General features: G+C 41.9%; 1 protein-coding gene across 1 annotated transcript; it reads right to left on the bottom strand.

Moving 5' to 3' along the window:
- Positions 1–502: 502 nt before the first annotated feature.
- On the bottom strand, positions 503–14906 carry TXNDC5 (thioredoxin domain containing 5). Its single transcript, XM_075585742.1, has 8 exons — positions 14578–14906; positions 10847–10996; positions 8785–8890; positions 5507–5603; positions 3018–3133; positions 2138–2224; positions 1479–1631; positions 503–643 (listed from the first exon to the last, which is right to left on the bottom strand). Exons 1-8 carry the CDS (start codon positions 14760–14762, stop codon positions 518–520), a joined length of 1020 nt encoding a protein of 339 aa, XP_075441857.1. The 5' UTR covers positions 14763–14906; the 3' UTR covers positions 503–517.
- Between the last annotated feature and the right edge of the window lie 511 nt (positions 14907–15417).

Here is a 15417-nt window from a genome sequence, read left to right as displayed (position 1 = left end):
ACAAGCAGTCAGAGCAAGCACAAGTAAATACTCTCAGATAAGATGTATAGTAAATACAAATACCACTTGTGGTGCATTTGCATGTCTCAGACAGCTCTGCAACCCTGTCTTTCCTCATGATCACTTCGCGAACAGTGCTTCCACTGCAGCCAGGGATTCTGGGAAATGTCAGGCACATGAGCAGAGTGTTTCACTTTTTACTTCTTATCCATTTAACATGGACCCCTATAAGATGAGATGTACAAACTTACAGAGAACCTGTTGCAGAGAGAACGCTCAGCAGTGCAGTCTATCTTGGCGATTTTAACATCGCTCAAACCAGGAAAGTCCTTTTTCGAAAGATCCTCCCAGACAGGAGCCAGATTCTTGCAGTGTCCGCACCTTGAAAGAAAACTGGTTGTTTACTGCATTGCATAATTCAGCAAAAGAAATCTACGCAAGCAAAAAATTGGGTTGAGGGCACACAAGTGGCACTTTAAGCCCCAGAAGGCGCAACAGTCTACACAATGCACCTCCATTAAACGTGAAAACAGATTCTTTCCAGAGCCAATATACTCACCATGGGGGCATAGAACTTTATAAAGCTGAGGCCTGTAGCAACAGTCTGGTCAAAGTTACTTTCAGAAAGAGACAGGACATTGGTCTGAGAGAGACAGAAATGGATTTTAGACACCAGCATGGACCACACCGGATTCACTTTTGAGATCTGAATTCTTTTTCCCCCTTCTTTTTCTTATGCCATCAACCATAACCCAAATTTGATTAGCGTGGTTGCCCACAAGAATCCTTACATTGTACTTGTACTGGATGTTGGGATACATTTGTGCAAAATACACAGACCCAATTACAGGATTGAAGTAGGTGCCGGGGGAGTGGGGGGGGGTTCTCCGGGGGTGGATTGTGCCAATTTCAGCTCCTGGACCCCCCCCCCCCCTTCCAGAGATATTTACCGTCCATAGAAGTGACGTGCAAGTATCCCAGCAAGCAGAGAAAGTGTGCCTAACGTTTTCAATGTCCCGCAGGCCAATAGGTAGCCGTGACGTCATTCAGTGCGGCTTCCTATTGGCCGTGTGACCTGGACCTTTAAACTCTGCAGAGATATCGGTGCCCCCCACCAAGGCAGACATCTGATAGCACGGGGTCCCGGAGTTTGAAATTAATGGCGTTCAGCTCTGAAGACCCCCTTCATCAATCCTGTAAAAAAATTTAGTTAACCCGTATTGCTGCTTTAAGAAGCTTGAAACAGATTGTGCCCACATTGTTGTATTACGTCGGTCTGAATCCGTTTAAACTTTAACCAATTAAAAGAGAAGTCCACAACATTCCTAATTAGAATCAGTTTTGGTTAAACCTTTGAAAGTGCTCCATGGAGAGTTAAAGAGGCCAGCTATATATGTGCAGGTCTACGCTTCAACCACCAGCTTTGCTGTGAACATATAAGCATTTATTTCACAAGTATGATACCACCTCATACTCACTTCCTCTGCTGCTTGCTCAGCTTGTGGTGGGACATGCTCTGCTTCGTCATCGTCATCGTCGTCATTGTTATCATTGTCTTCGTCGACTTTCAATTGGCTTTCTGCATAATCCTTTAGAGAGTCCAGATCTCTCTTGCCCTTATATTGGTCCATCTGCAAAAGACAGTATCATCTCAAACCAACAGAAAAAGCATGGGAAACAACTCCAGAGAAAGATCTATGAAGCACACCATGCCGATAGCTAGGGAGTAACATACCGAAGTGTATTCCTGAACTACTAGAAGACTTCGATCAGAAGTGCTGTACCTCTAAGTTCTAGCATTTGTAAATAATGTGCAAGATGCCAAAAGTCACTTTGGTTAACACAATTAACCAACCAATTGCAAGATATAATGTTCTAAAAGAGAGCACCTTGCATTAATAAGCAGAATGAGGATGATATTTATTGAATGTTTGGTATTCAGCCCTTTTATTCAATAAGCACAACTTGCACGAAGCACATACAATGTAACTGCAATGCATGAAGCAGCAACATAATCTTAAAGCAGACTGTAATCAGGACTCACAAAAGAAAAATATAAAGAATACATGAATCACATGAAGACCTCAGCTGAGAATCTTTAAGTAACATGCCAATGAGTGAAGCATCCTTGGCCTACCTTTTCTCCATTTCTAAACCACAGCAGAGTAGGATATCCACGCACTTGGATGCCAGAGCACAATTCATTATGTTGAGTGCAATCCACCTAAAAAAATAAAAATATTGGAAAATTTACTTATTAGGGCTGGACCCTGCACGTGCAAATAATAAGCCTGTTATTATGGTGTTGGGTCAACAACTAATGTAAAATTAAAATTTGCTGCTACTTAGAACAAGGCAGTCAATCCCAAATATGGGATCACAAGACTCCGTGGTGAAAACGTAAAGCTAAACGTGTCAAATGAATAGTACAAGAGAAAAAAAAAAATGAAAAACATAATTTCCATGAAAAATAATAAAGCAAATATTGGCTACTTTTTGGGGGTTATTTTAAATGGTCAGTCAAACATTTGAAAGGAAGAAACATGGCATAAAAAGGAGTACATCCCTCTAAAGACATTGATCACAAATGGGATACAAAACTTAATCCCAACTGTACCCAGCGCTATAGAAAGAATTAGCCAAGAAACTCATTACTAATTTTGTACCGCCAATATTTCAAGAGCTGTGAAATGGTTCGTGCACACCTGCATACTCTACCACTTGACAGGGATTTCATGTATTCGCAAGCCAGCACTCAGTAACAGTCAGGGCACGGAATGAATGCAGCAACCCTTGGCATGCTGACAAATCTCACAGAAAGTCAAGGATTAAAAAGACAAACAGTAACAGAATGTGATCTGTGGAGCTGAAATCCAAACCAGCGTGTAGTAAAACCAAGAGGGGAGCCCTGCAGTGCTCCGGATGGCAAGCGCCATTGTCCAATTAGTCCTGCTCAAGGCGCTTCCAGGGCTCCCATTGTTGCTTCTTGGTATGGGGTTTTTACACTTTTCGCGTACCTTGCCAATCTTGACAGTTTCAGAATGCTGAAATGAGGACGCAAGCTGTTCCCAGGTAGGGGCCAAAGCTTTGCAGTGACCACACCAAGGGGCAAAGAATTTGATGAAATGGTTTCCTGAAAAAAAAAAAAAAACATTTAATTCACAGGCTTATTCTTTAAAAATGAGCCATTACTTGTCCTCTCCCAAAATATGAGGAGACATAGGATCATACCAACTAACCAGTGTTGGGCTATGAGACACCCTCTGGCCCAGATACTTGAATAGACAGCAAGGTGCTTTCCAGCTTTTGAAGGTGCTCTATTCTACAGCAGCATGTAGTAAATATGGGCCATAATATGATTATCTTACAGTCTCTATTTCTTACTAAATGCATTGATCATAAGTTGTAGGGACAGTTTCAAAAAAGGCCTCTTTGCTCATTAAGACAAATCATTCATCAAAATAGATCAGCAGCAGCAACGCTTTGTACAGTTTGCAAACATTAGAAGTTGCACAGCGCCAGGACACGCATCTCTGCCCTGCACCACATCCTGGTCCAACAATAACAACACAAATATGCTGCCTCCACAAGTCATTGCTCTTGATATTTGCATGATATTGAGAGCTGCTGCCGTTGGTGTGAACCATCACGTGCATTTTCACGTAGCAACAATTAAATGGTGGTGTTTAGCAAGATGTGGAATTAGTTACCATTTCATAAAGAAACGTTTCACTTTCAATTTAGCAAGTGCAGGTGAACAATCGTTAATTTAGCATCTTATTGGGGAGAAAAAAAAAAAAAAAAAAAACCCCGCACTTCATTGTGCAATGCCATAAATAATTGTATTGTTTGTCCCACAATAAAGATGGGTTTAACATTTAGGCCTTAAAACCCAACTCACATAAACACAAGGATCCACTGGAAGTCTCAGTAGGGATTTGCATAGCTGTGGACGATTATGCAGTCTCTATCCACAAGTTACTCAATTAACTTGGGAAGGGGGGAAAAATATATATATTTATAGAAATACTTTTTGACAACGCACCAAGCCCGTGGAAGCAGCAATCTTTTCACTGATCGCCATGGCACACAATAGGAGCTACATCTGTAAAAGCCTCGACAAAGCATTCCCGCGAAACGTACGTCGGCAAGGGACGTACTGACGTCATAGGTGACGACTCCCCGAGACCTCCGGGCCGCCACTACCGCATACCGCACAAAATCTAAGTATTTTTTTTATTATAAAAGACTTGTTATGTACACAGACTCTCACAGTCTGTGTTCCTTTGGTAAAGGGTATAAGTGATATACTTGCTAAGAGGATTATTGATACAATTGTATCTAAGTGTCAGCACAAGAGACGCAAGGTCTGTGATACACTGTTTGTAGACACATCCCATCTGCTACACTGTTTGGTTATACAGTGTTTATGTGCTGTCTGCTCTGATGTCTTCATTACCTGTACATTGGTCCACAACTGCTGTTAGGAATATGTGTGTTTAGCATTAGACAGGACTCCGGGCAAAAGACGTTGTCATCTGACACTTTGGCAGACACTTATTGCCTGCCAACTTGTCTGACTCGCAGCACTGGACTTGGAATTACTAGTTAGTTTTAGGTTCTTGGCTGCTAGCAAACATGTGTGCCCATCTGTCCTAGGGCATTGTTTGACTCTTGGAGTCACAACTGCATTGTGGGTGTTCATATAACATTTCACCAAGTCTCTGTCTGTTGCAGCAATATACAGCATTTATACTTACCACACACTTACCTTGGTAATCAGCATTGTGGTTCATCAGAGGTTAGTGAAGCCCTTATGAGCACCTATTACACCTATAGGACTTACCTCTCCTATCCCCTTACCATATTTTAATTCGCCATTTGTTTAGGATCACCTCAGTTAGAGGGCTATCCATATAAACCTTATTTTATTTGAGGATTTCTCCTATTAAAATAGTTTTTTAAATTACTCATCATTACATGTTACGATTCTCCATCAGGTCCATTAGTTTCCAGTATCACCTATACTTGAGTGCTCTCATTATAGGGGTCCTTTTCTCCCCAGTTGTTGTGGGAAAATATATATATATATTATTTTTTTGACAACGCACCAAGCCCGTGGAAGCAATTTTTTCACTGATCGCCATGGCACACAATAGGAGCTACATCTGTAAAACAGTTTCTTGAAAGGAGCAATCCAAGATGGGGATTTTTTTTTTGTCTTTTTAAAGAGATCGATATAGCCAAAAAAGAATATCACTTGTGAGCACATTGGACAGGTCTGCACCCCTGCCTTTCAACCATTATCACCTAGCATACAGTGCTCCCACCGCAGCCAGGGATTCTGGGAAATGACATGCAAATGAGCACACAATGTGCACACACACACACACACACACACACACACACACACACACACACACACACACACACACCTTGGATTACCTCATTAAGATATCTCAAGTATACAGTATCATACATGTTATTAAATGGGCATGAAAGCTACCTTCAACTATGTGATCTTTGAAACTTGCTGCTGTGAGTTCGTACAGGCCCTGCTTGGGTTCTGGGGCCTTTGGCGTCTCTTGTTCAGCCTCGGGTTGCTACGGAAAGAAATGCAAAGTGAGGGGACGGAAGCAAATATTCAATAAAATGAGCATACATCAAGAGCTCGGATGTGGCTGTTTTGCAACTGAACAGTGCATGAAGTGAATAAAATATATTCTAAAAGGAAGGCACTTCAAAGTAACTGGAACTTTGAATAAAATATTCAGCACTTGTTTATAAGGCCCCAAAAACAACTTTATTTTTCTACGGTAAAGATACAAAACAGTTCGCGCCACTTGGCTGACAAACGGACCCACCGAAAATAATCTAATCAGGCTTAAAAGCCGCAAAATGTGAAATCTTATGGGTTTTTGTTTTTTTAATAAATCAGTTCTGTAATATTAGATAGTGACTTTTAAAAAAAAATTCAACCCTTACTGCCATTTTTAAATTAATTTTAATATACTAAGCATCATTTGATTTCTACAGCAGGTTCTATTCCACCTCCCCAGCAGTGCAAGATATTTGCAACACTTTCCTGTTGGTGATCATTTGTTGCCAATGTTCCCAGCCATTGGAGCTGCAAACGAACAATATATGTTACCTTGGTAATATAGGGATACATTGCAGCTGCTGCATACCACTGACTGAAGCAGCCATTTTGTTAGGCACACAATCAGGATTTTGACAGATTTATAACAAGAGCACCAAATGATTGCCAGTTTAGATAAGGATGTAGAATTATACACATTGTCCTACATACATACATACATACATACAAGACCAAAAAAATAATTTTAAATAGCAATACAGGTTTCCCCATTATTTAAAAGGTCTGGAAACTTCGGTTTCTTTCCCCACCTTTTTTTCAACTAGGACTTTTAAAGGGGGAAGGGGGGCAGGGACTAAATTTTCCATTCACACTTGCCAAAGCGCCAATAAAAGTAGGTGGAGGCTCTGCCTGTGCCAGGTCTTGTTGAACAAACCGTGACCTCACAAAGGTGGAGGAAACCAAACCTTGGCTTACCAACTAGGGTGTCTGATTTTCGGAAAAGAAAAACCATGCATCCGTCACCCAGATGTGCCCAGTGACACGCTCCTGCAATTGGTTCCGTTTGACAGTAGGAGGGTCTGTACCGTCGGTGACTGCCACCTCCTGGCAACAGAATTTTATACCAATGGCAGATGGCGATTTCTCACAATTCCCAGGTTAAAAACGTTTAGACTATTCTAGGTTCCTGCCTGTTTCTTGAATGCTTTTCTTTTGGAGGTAATGTGCATCCAAATATTCATGGCAATGGCACAACTGACTGATTTCCCATTGCCATGCCTTTTGTAGGACAAACACATATATGCGTAGGTGGTGTAATTTGGCAGCGCCAGGAAACATCTTGGCTTGGGAAGTACAAACCGCAATGAGGTCAACCTGCTTCAGTCTAAATTCTGAATTTATCCAGAGCGGTGAACGTTTCCTATACTGTCTGCACACCATTACGGACTCCCTTTTATCTCATAACAAATTGTTGTATTCCACATACAAATCAACATGTGGAATTCTTTAAAAAGTACAGCAATTCGGTGTCAGAACTTACCAGAACACGGTTACATGACTGCTTGGTAAACGGCATGGCAAAACCGGACACAGATTATAGATCTGAGTCTATGCAACATAATGAACGTTCTCCAAGTCAAAATACATTTACTCCGCCCCTCAAAAAAAATAAAACCTTTAATGGAAGGGGGAGGGGAACAAAAAAAAAAAAAAAACAATCCACTTATGTATAAGTATACTAAATGGTTCAACCAACTTTTCCTACTTTGATATTTTAATAAAATATATTGGGAATGATCTATGAACAGAGGATTTTGGAACCTGGGTTGTAAAATAGAAGTTGTACAGGGGGCACTTCTACAAGAAACTTTTTTGCAAATATACATCCATCCATATGGATGAGTGGAGATCATGTTATATGATGTACAAAAATAGAAGAGGGAACAACAAAAAAAAAAAAAAAAAAGGTGTCCGTTTACTATAAGAACATTACTCTCAACACTTATACAATTCTAAAAACATTCTGGTGGTTGGTATGCAAATAAACACCTGTGCAGAGATATTTTGGTATATATGTCTGTCTCATTTCCTAAGCAAGAGACAGGCAGATCTGGGTGAAAACAACTTAAAGAAAAATAAAACATTATAATAGAACCAAAAATAAAAGTATATTTGTTTTAATATGGTCATACTTTAAGGGTATGATTTCCAAAATATGTGCTCTTGCTGAATAAGCAAGATTAAGAGCAATGTATTCCAGGTGTCCAACACAGCAATTATATTTGACAACACCCCCAACCCCCCCCCCCCCCATCTCTCTCCTTATGTTAAACATTCTCATATATAGTCAGACACTACCCACAGCTTTCAAAATACAGTTTATCCTGACCATTATGCTCTGAGACAAGTGGGACAAGAAAGCAGTTTCTCCTAATCCTGAGAATGTTGCGCTGATACACAGTAGAAGTTGATGCATGATCAGCAATGCACTTTTGCCATGAGGTTTTTCACACTTGCAAAATGCCCGCTAACAGCAAGGCGAGGGACAGCGTTTAGGATGGGCAGTTATTTGCCAGACATTGCGGTACACCACTCACGTCTGCAATGAACAAGCTGAGGCAATTCACTTCATCCAACTATCTTCCGACTAGATAGATCTGCTACTGGTTGTTCATGAAGCATGAAAATCAACACACAAAAAAAAGGTGCAGACTCTACAAAGCACATTTTTAGCACTTTCCAGATCTCATTAGAATGCATAAAATGAGGATTTCATTCCACAGGCCTCACACCTAAACATCAATAACAGGAGGGAACAACTGAAAGCTGCCAAGAGCTTGCAAATTGGCAAATACAGCAGGGCTGTGGTAGATATAAACAAAAAAGTGCAGGATGCATGGAGAGGTTTTCTCAACAGCTACATTAGGGAGGGAAGAAATGTATAGTTACAATAAAAAGTCCGCTCTTAATGGAAGAGGTTTGAACAAAGAATAAATGGATTACATGAATTATATACACAGGGAACACTCTGATTACCCGACTTTATAACATTCATTCATGGTGGATTAAATCAGTACAAAATGAGCAGGCAATGCATGGCAAAAGCAAAGTGTTACCATCCCCGGTAAGGGGGCGGCACATTACAGCAGAAACCATCAGGAAGAAAGGATTTCCTGCACACTCACGTCTGGTTCCTCGTTTACCGTCTGGAGCATCCAATTTTCCAGCGTCTGAAAGTCCCTTACTCCCTGGTACTTCACATCTTCTTGGCCCGGTTTAAACAACTTTAGACTGAAAGATAACAATGACCGGAAACATATTAGTCACTAGACATGCGATTATCAGTCTGATTGTGAGGGCAACATAAGCCTACAACAGGAAAACTATTAGAGAACTTTCTACTACAGGGATAGACAGAGATAGATAACAATTACAGACTTTGCAAACAGGAGAGGTAACCCTCGCTCAGCTGGAGTGGAAAAAGAGGGAGGTGCCCCTCTGGGTTAAGTATTAATAGATACTAGAACCAGAAAAAGCAAAACCCAGTTGTGGGCACTCAACCACCCTACTAAGAGAATTGATAATCGTGTAAAAATAAATAAAAAAAACACACTAATTGACCAATTTTACATATTGGAGGTAATCGACGCACTATGATCCAAACAGCATAATAATGAGTGCTAGGGTCTATAAATGTATAAAAACGGTAAGGTACAGGTGAACCTACAGAGGCCACGCCAAACAATCAGCAGGCAAGGTAAAAATAAATCCTTGTCCAGTTGGCTAATCGGGGGTTAAATCATCTCTGTAACTGTACAGTTTGCATATGGATAATTGGATAGGTCTTGATACCAAATAACTAAATGAATCTGGATGAAGGTCCAGAGTAGATAAAAAGACCAAGAAACCCTTACGCAGAGTAAGAATAGCGAGATGTTATTTACCTCTCCATTAGAGAAGTGTTAATAACTCAGTAGGTAGCTGTATAGCTGCTGCATAGAGTTATAAGAATGTGATTCGCTCAATAGTAGCAGAGATAACCTCACTACAGATCCAGCATATATAAATCAGCTAATAGAGGTAACAGCCTTCTGTCAGCTAATAAACAGTATATAAGGTAACTGCCTATTGTGCCGCGAGGTGTGTAATTGAGTCAATAAGTGACTGCTGCGTGGAAGTTGGTGAACACCTAGTTCATGTGTGTAGTTAGAAACACACAGTAGTTTGGTAATTTAAGTCTAGGTATAAAATTCAGACGGCAGTTATCTAATATTGAAGGATAATACTTGGTAGCCCATAGGTCATAGGCAGTGTTCGACAAACCTATACATTTGCTCGCCCCGGGCGAGTGGATTTAACCCCCGGGCGAGTAAATATTGGTCCAAGCAGCACACGTTTGGTACTAGGTGGCGAGTAGATTTTTTTGTGTGGCAAGTAGATTTTTTGGTGATTTGTCAACCACTGGTCATAGGTACTGGTAATAGCCAAAGTTCAAAGGTGTAAAGTATAGGGATGAGTAGCCTCCATATATAAGCCAAAATATACCATCAGCGATAGGCATATATGAATGAGTATATGTCCCCTATGGTAGTATGTAGTGTATGTAGTGTTGTAGACACTAGTATGTAGTGTTGTAGACACTATCTGCAGTAGTATGCAGTAGCATATAGCACTGGATATCAAGCTATAGGTACATACACTGAAGGGATCAGTACCCTCTAAGTTATTACCATAAGTATAGGTACAAATATATGCCTCCCGAGATAGTATATAGTGCTGTGGGGAGCTGTATTTAAAAACACAGACTGTGCAGACTATGTTCACAGACCATCACAGGATGAACATGCAATTAGGTTGCAGCACCTCCCGACAGAATTAAACTACTTGGGACACACAGCAGCAGGGTATCCCTGCAAGTAGCTAATCAGGAGCAAATAGAGGATTTAACAGCCCCTACGAAGCAGCAATACCTGAAGGCATAAGTGCTGGATAGATCGGAGACAGGGAGTCGCGACGTAACATGGACGCCCTAGTGCGGACCAGTGTCCCCTGCCTTGAAAAAGCATATGAGCACACGAAACGCTAGCGTCGGCAAACCAGGAAGTAACAGGCACTGTCCTGTGCATGAGCAGGGTACACTGGTCCGCACTAGGGCATCCATGTTACACCGCAGCTCCCTGTCGCAGTGTTTGTAGCTAAAGCAATTGAACTAGGGTCAAGTGTATACTTGTGTGCACGAGTACTTACGTGGGGTATCCTCGGACGCCATGTTCAGAGCATATCGAGCTTTCCATTGTACAATCCACCTTTGCAACGAAGATTTTAGCATTGTCCATATTGTTATACTTATCGCCCAGCTCATTCCAGGTTGGCTGCAGGCGCTGGCAATGTCCACACCTACGATAGAGCAGAATTGTCTTCATGAACCACCAAGTCAATTATTTTATGTCCGTACTATTTCAGTGATTCCCGTTCATGAACAAAACGTTCATTATATAAATAACATCAGCGGATAATTGAATACATTGTATCTAACCATAGTGAACAGGCTACATTTTGAATTTACAAAATGTAAATAGCACTTAGTAAAAATTATAATGATCTTTTGCCTTCGTAAAAAAGGATGAAATCTTGTTCAGATTCTTGGTGCACATTCTGCCTTATTGGCAGTTGCCTGTTATCCCCGAGGGGGTCAAGAAAGATTCCCTAATAATTGCACTCGTTCATAATATATGAAAAAGTAAAACCAGACCTATTAGTCTCCAAATAGAGTAAATCTGTGTGTGTGTCACCTAGGATATATTATAGCCGATATGATGGTATCATATGGGAATAGTATGACAGAGGGGACAGTGTGTACAAGTAATTCTCGTCTGTAGTAATCCTATCACTTAGATTCAAATAAGGAAATAAACCAGTGCTATACAGCTGGTTCCAGCGTGGAAATCCTCTGTATCCAGCATCACCAACGGACGCCGTGGTGACATCGATAAGACCCGACGCACATTTCACGTGTCTCTACATGCTTCTTCAGGGGTGTTGGGCAATATACCAAATAGGAGTCATTTAGAAGCTCCATATCTGTACCCAGACCTCACCACTGGGGATTTTAACATATCACTGCAAATAGTTATTCACGCACAGCGAGTAATATATGTTAATAAAATGTTATTATTTTTCGTCTTTATCTCCGTGAGGTTGTTTTTGTAAGGACTAGAGTTTTTTTTCCTTATGGTTACTGATACCATCATACAGTATCAGATATAATATATCCTAGGTGACCCACACACAGATGTACTGTATTTGGAGACTAATAGGTCTGGTTTTAGTTTTTTCATATATTATGGACGAGTGCAATTATTAGGGAATCTTTCTTGACCCCCTCGGGGGGGGATCATAGGCTTTGTATACGTCCACTACTTCCCTTATGCACCTCCTATCTTTATTGTTAATAAGACCACACATATTACTAAGGTCGAGCGGTTAGTTTCTCTATTTAGCTTATTGGCATTTGCGTCAATTAAAGGTAAAAAAAAAGTAATAGGGTGTCCATAATTAATTATTCACAGAACATAGAAATATTAAAAACTTGGGGGCAGATTTATTAAGTTCCAGGACAGGTTAGCACACCCAATGCGGAGTCCGCTTTTGACTTAAATAGGAATTATCACCGATTTAAATGCGCTAGGAATCTGCCCCTTGATGCCTTAAGAACTACAACTCATTGTTGAAAAACAGCATCAACCATGCACTCCGAGCAGCATAAATTAAGCTTTACTAAGGATACAGGACTTGTCATTTAAAAACTTTGTAGAGTGGGACCTGGAATCTTAGTGCTATTGCAATCAAATAAAAACCCAAGGCAGACAATATAAATGTAGAATATTGCTCTTAACAAGGTTTCTATGTATAAGGCGTGTAATATAGTGTGCGCGCGTAAATTATAATTGGCTGTGTTAGCCAGACGTTTCTATGCTAGGGACGCGCGCAGCCATGAGCGGTAGCGCGACAGACCAGAGAAAGTACAAGAAAATTGTATTTTTGTGCTGTCGCCGCGCCAAGTGATGCTATGAACCAATCACAGTGCGGCCCAGCGCTGTGATGTCATAGCCACGCACGTTATCGCTTACTGTCTACACACGAAATACACGCGCCACGCCATGCGCACGCTCGCACTATACTACAAGCCTTATACATGTTTTAAAAAGAAAATCCTCAGTCATTTTTTAATGAGATCTTACATCGTTTAAAACGTAGGTCAGAATTATTATCTCCTCAATCTTGCATGACTTATTCTAGCCCGATAACAATTGTTTGTTCAATTTTAATGCAACATAAATAAATGTTGTATCATAAAAATAAATCAGCAGTCGTGTGAGTAATATGAAAGACTATAAAATGGGGCAGAGATGTAACTTGTTACTGCATCACCAAGTCTGACCCATCCCTCTTTACTTCAGGCAACATCATCCCAGGCTGACTATATCCTGCAGAACAACCCACACAGGCTCTTGCAATGAATCCTCTGCCACGTCAGCAGCTCACACCCATTTGTCTGAACAACTCAGGCCAAGAGAGTCCAAAGAAGGAAAGAGCCAGGCTAATGTCAAGGCAACAGTGACCTGCAGGAAGCCCAGTGTCAGGCCTGGTGCCATGCGGGCAAACATTGTGAATTTAAACACCACACTGAATTAACTGAACTGTGCATTAACACATAAGAGCAAGGCCAGAACATGAACCATAGGTTCATTATTGTAACAGAAGACCAATATAAAAAAAAGGATTGGATATTTTACTTTCTCCTTCCTATAGCATAAGGGACGATTGTGGCAGAGCCCAAAGAACTATTGTTTTGGCATATTGTGATTGTGTTACAATTAGGCAATAATAGTTAGTACACATTACAGATAGTTAAGTGAGGTACCTCTCTGGCGGCATCTTGAAATAATTAACCTTTCTTATGGAGAGCGCTTGTCCTTCAGTGCATTTTACAGACTAACGTTTCAACATTGCTCAGACAGGGATTTGGGAAACGGGGGGGGGGGGGGGGAGATTCTTTATCCTGCACCCTGGGATAAGGGAACTCATTATGGGGTAAATGATAAACAGCGTGGCGATGGTCAGCTATATTGTTTTAAAGCATGCAGTATGCAGGCCCTGCAGGATCAGAGCAGATACTCTGGATTGTTTTAAAGATTTTAAAGAACGATGGGTTTTTAACAAATACGTGGGGACAGTCCAGTTTCCACCTCAATCTGTGGCTGACCCTCAGCGGGAAGGGACGCAATCAGCACACAATCCAAGCTAATCACTGGACCTCCACTGCACCATTTTGCCTGCAAGGCCTCCCTCCCCCTGGCAGAGAAGCTTGTCCCCTTCACTGCAGACAGATTTCTCTCCCCCCCCCCCCCCCCCCCCTTGCCTGCATTAAGACACAGCGCCACTTAGCAGCATATGGGGTTAAAGGGGAGGGAGAGCAGGACTCTTATCAGGGGAGGTCAGGTCACAATCACGGCCCTGAGTACAGAGCCGTGCTATAGGAGAGAGATTATATACACACAAACCATTGGGGAGGAATTCATCCAGCAGTGGATTGACAAGGGCTGGAAATATAGATATACCCACAGTCCACACACTCATTCAAGTCTCCCGCCTGCAAAAGTGAAGCATTTTAAGTCTGGGGGGGGGGGGGAGAAATTATCACCTTTGATAAACCAAATCGGCCCCTGTATACAATATTATAATATCTGGTACCTGTACATACTCATCATTTCTACATAACATACTGTAAGCGTGTAACATACATGTCTGCTGTGCCAACAAGATAAATCATACACATGTGCACCCCAGACATTTCCAGGAGGATATGTGTGTGTATGTGTGTGTGTGTGTGTGTGTGTGTGTGTGTGTGTGTGTGTGTGTGTTTGTTTCCCGGACAGGATACACACACCTCCCCCTCCTCCCCAGCCCCCCTTTACCAGGGAGCGAAGAACATGATGAAGTGGGGCGCCATGCTGACCGCGTGACTGAACATCTCCGCCGTGTACAGGTGTTTCTGGTGCGGGTCCTCCGGGTCCGGGTCCGGCTGCTGCTGCTCCAGCTCCTGCTCCCCGGACACCCGGGACCCGATCAGCACACACAGGAGCAGCACGTACCGCACCATCTTCACCAGCAACTAACACCGCGGCCTGATCCGGCTGATAGAGGAGGAGGAGGAGGAGAAAGTGCAGCAAGACCTCTGAGCCGGAGAGAGAGGGGGGGCAGAGGAGGAGGAGGAGGGGTTTACAGCGAGACCTCTGAGCCGGAGAGAAGGAGAGAGAGAGAGGGGGGAGAGGAGGAGGGGTTTCTGGTGATGACACCACGGGGAGGAGAAAAGGGTTTGTGTAATAACAGCCAGTGAGGCAAGAGAAGGGTTTGCAAAGTGAGGAAGAGGGAACTGTATCCTGATCTTATCTCTTCCAGCAACTGCTCAGCTGTCTTATATCCTGGAACCTCACTTCTTTATGGCTTCTTGTCCCTGAGCTAGACCGCCATCTTCTTCACCTTTGACCCCCCCCCCCCCAATAAATGTCATTGTAATGGATTTCACATTGTAAGCTTTGCAGGGCTCCCTTTGCCTTCTGTTGCCATTTCCCTCTTGCACTTCTCCCTATTGTGTCATTATTTACCTTGTATTGTAATGTTGTAAAGTGCTGTGTACATTGTTGGTACTGTAGAACTAAAATGATACATACATACATTTCTGTGGATGAAACTATATGATGCTAAAATGCTGGCAGAATGCACACTGCTCTAATAATCAAAATAATAACATTTTA

Source organism: Ascaphus truei, chromosome 2 (genome assembly GCF_040206685.1).
Source record: "Ascaphus truei isolate aAscTru1 chromosome 2, aAscTru1.hap1, whole genome shotgun sequence".
Classification (NCBI taxonomy): Eukaryota; Metazoa; Chordata; class Amphibia; order Anura; family Ascaphidae; genus Ascaphus; species Ascaphus truei.
The sequence above is the reverse complement of the archived record's forward strand: the minus strand, read 5'-3'. Positions and strand labels throughout refer to the sequence as shown.

What these genes read in the sequence shown, in the direction of transcription:
- TXNDC5 (XM_075585742.1), bottom strand. Translation starts at nt 14,762, where the DNA reads ATGGTGCGGTACGTGCTGCTCCTGTGTGTGCTGATCGGGTCCCGGGTG. An exon ending in CGGTAAACGAGGAACCAGAC is followed by an intron (nt 5,604 to 8,784) that starts GTGAGTGTGCAG and finishes TTCTTTCCGTAG; the next exon opens with CAACCCGAGGCTGAACAAGA. An exon ending in AAACTGTCAAGATTGGCAAG is followed by an intron (nt 2,225 to 3,017) that starts GTACGCGAAAAG and finishes TTATTTTTTTAG; the next exon opens with GTGGATTGCACTCAACATAA.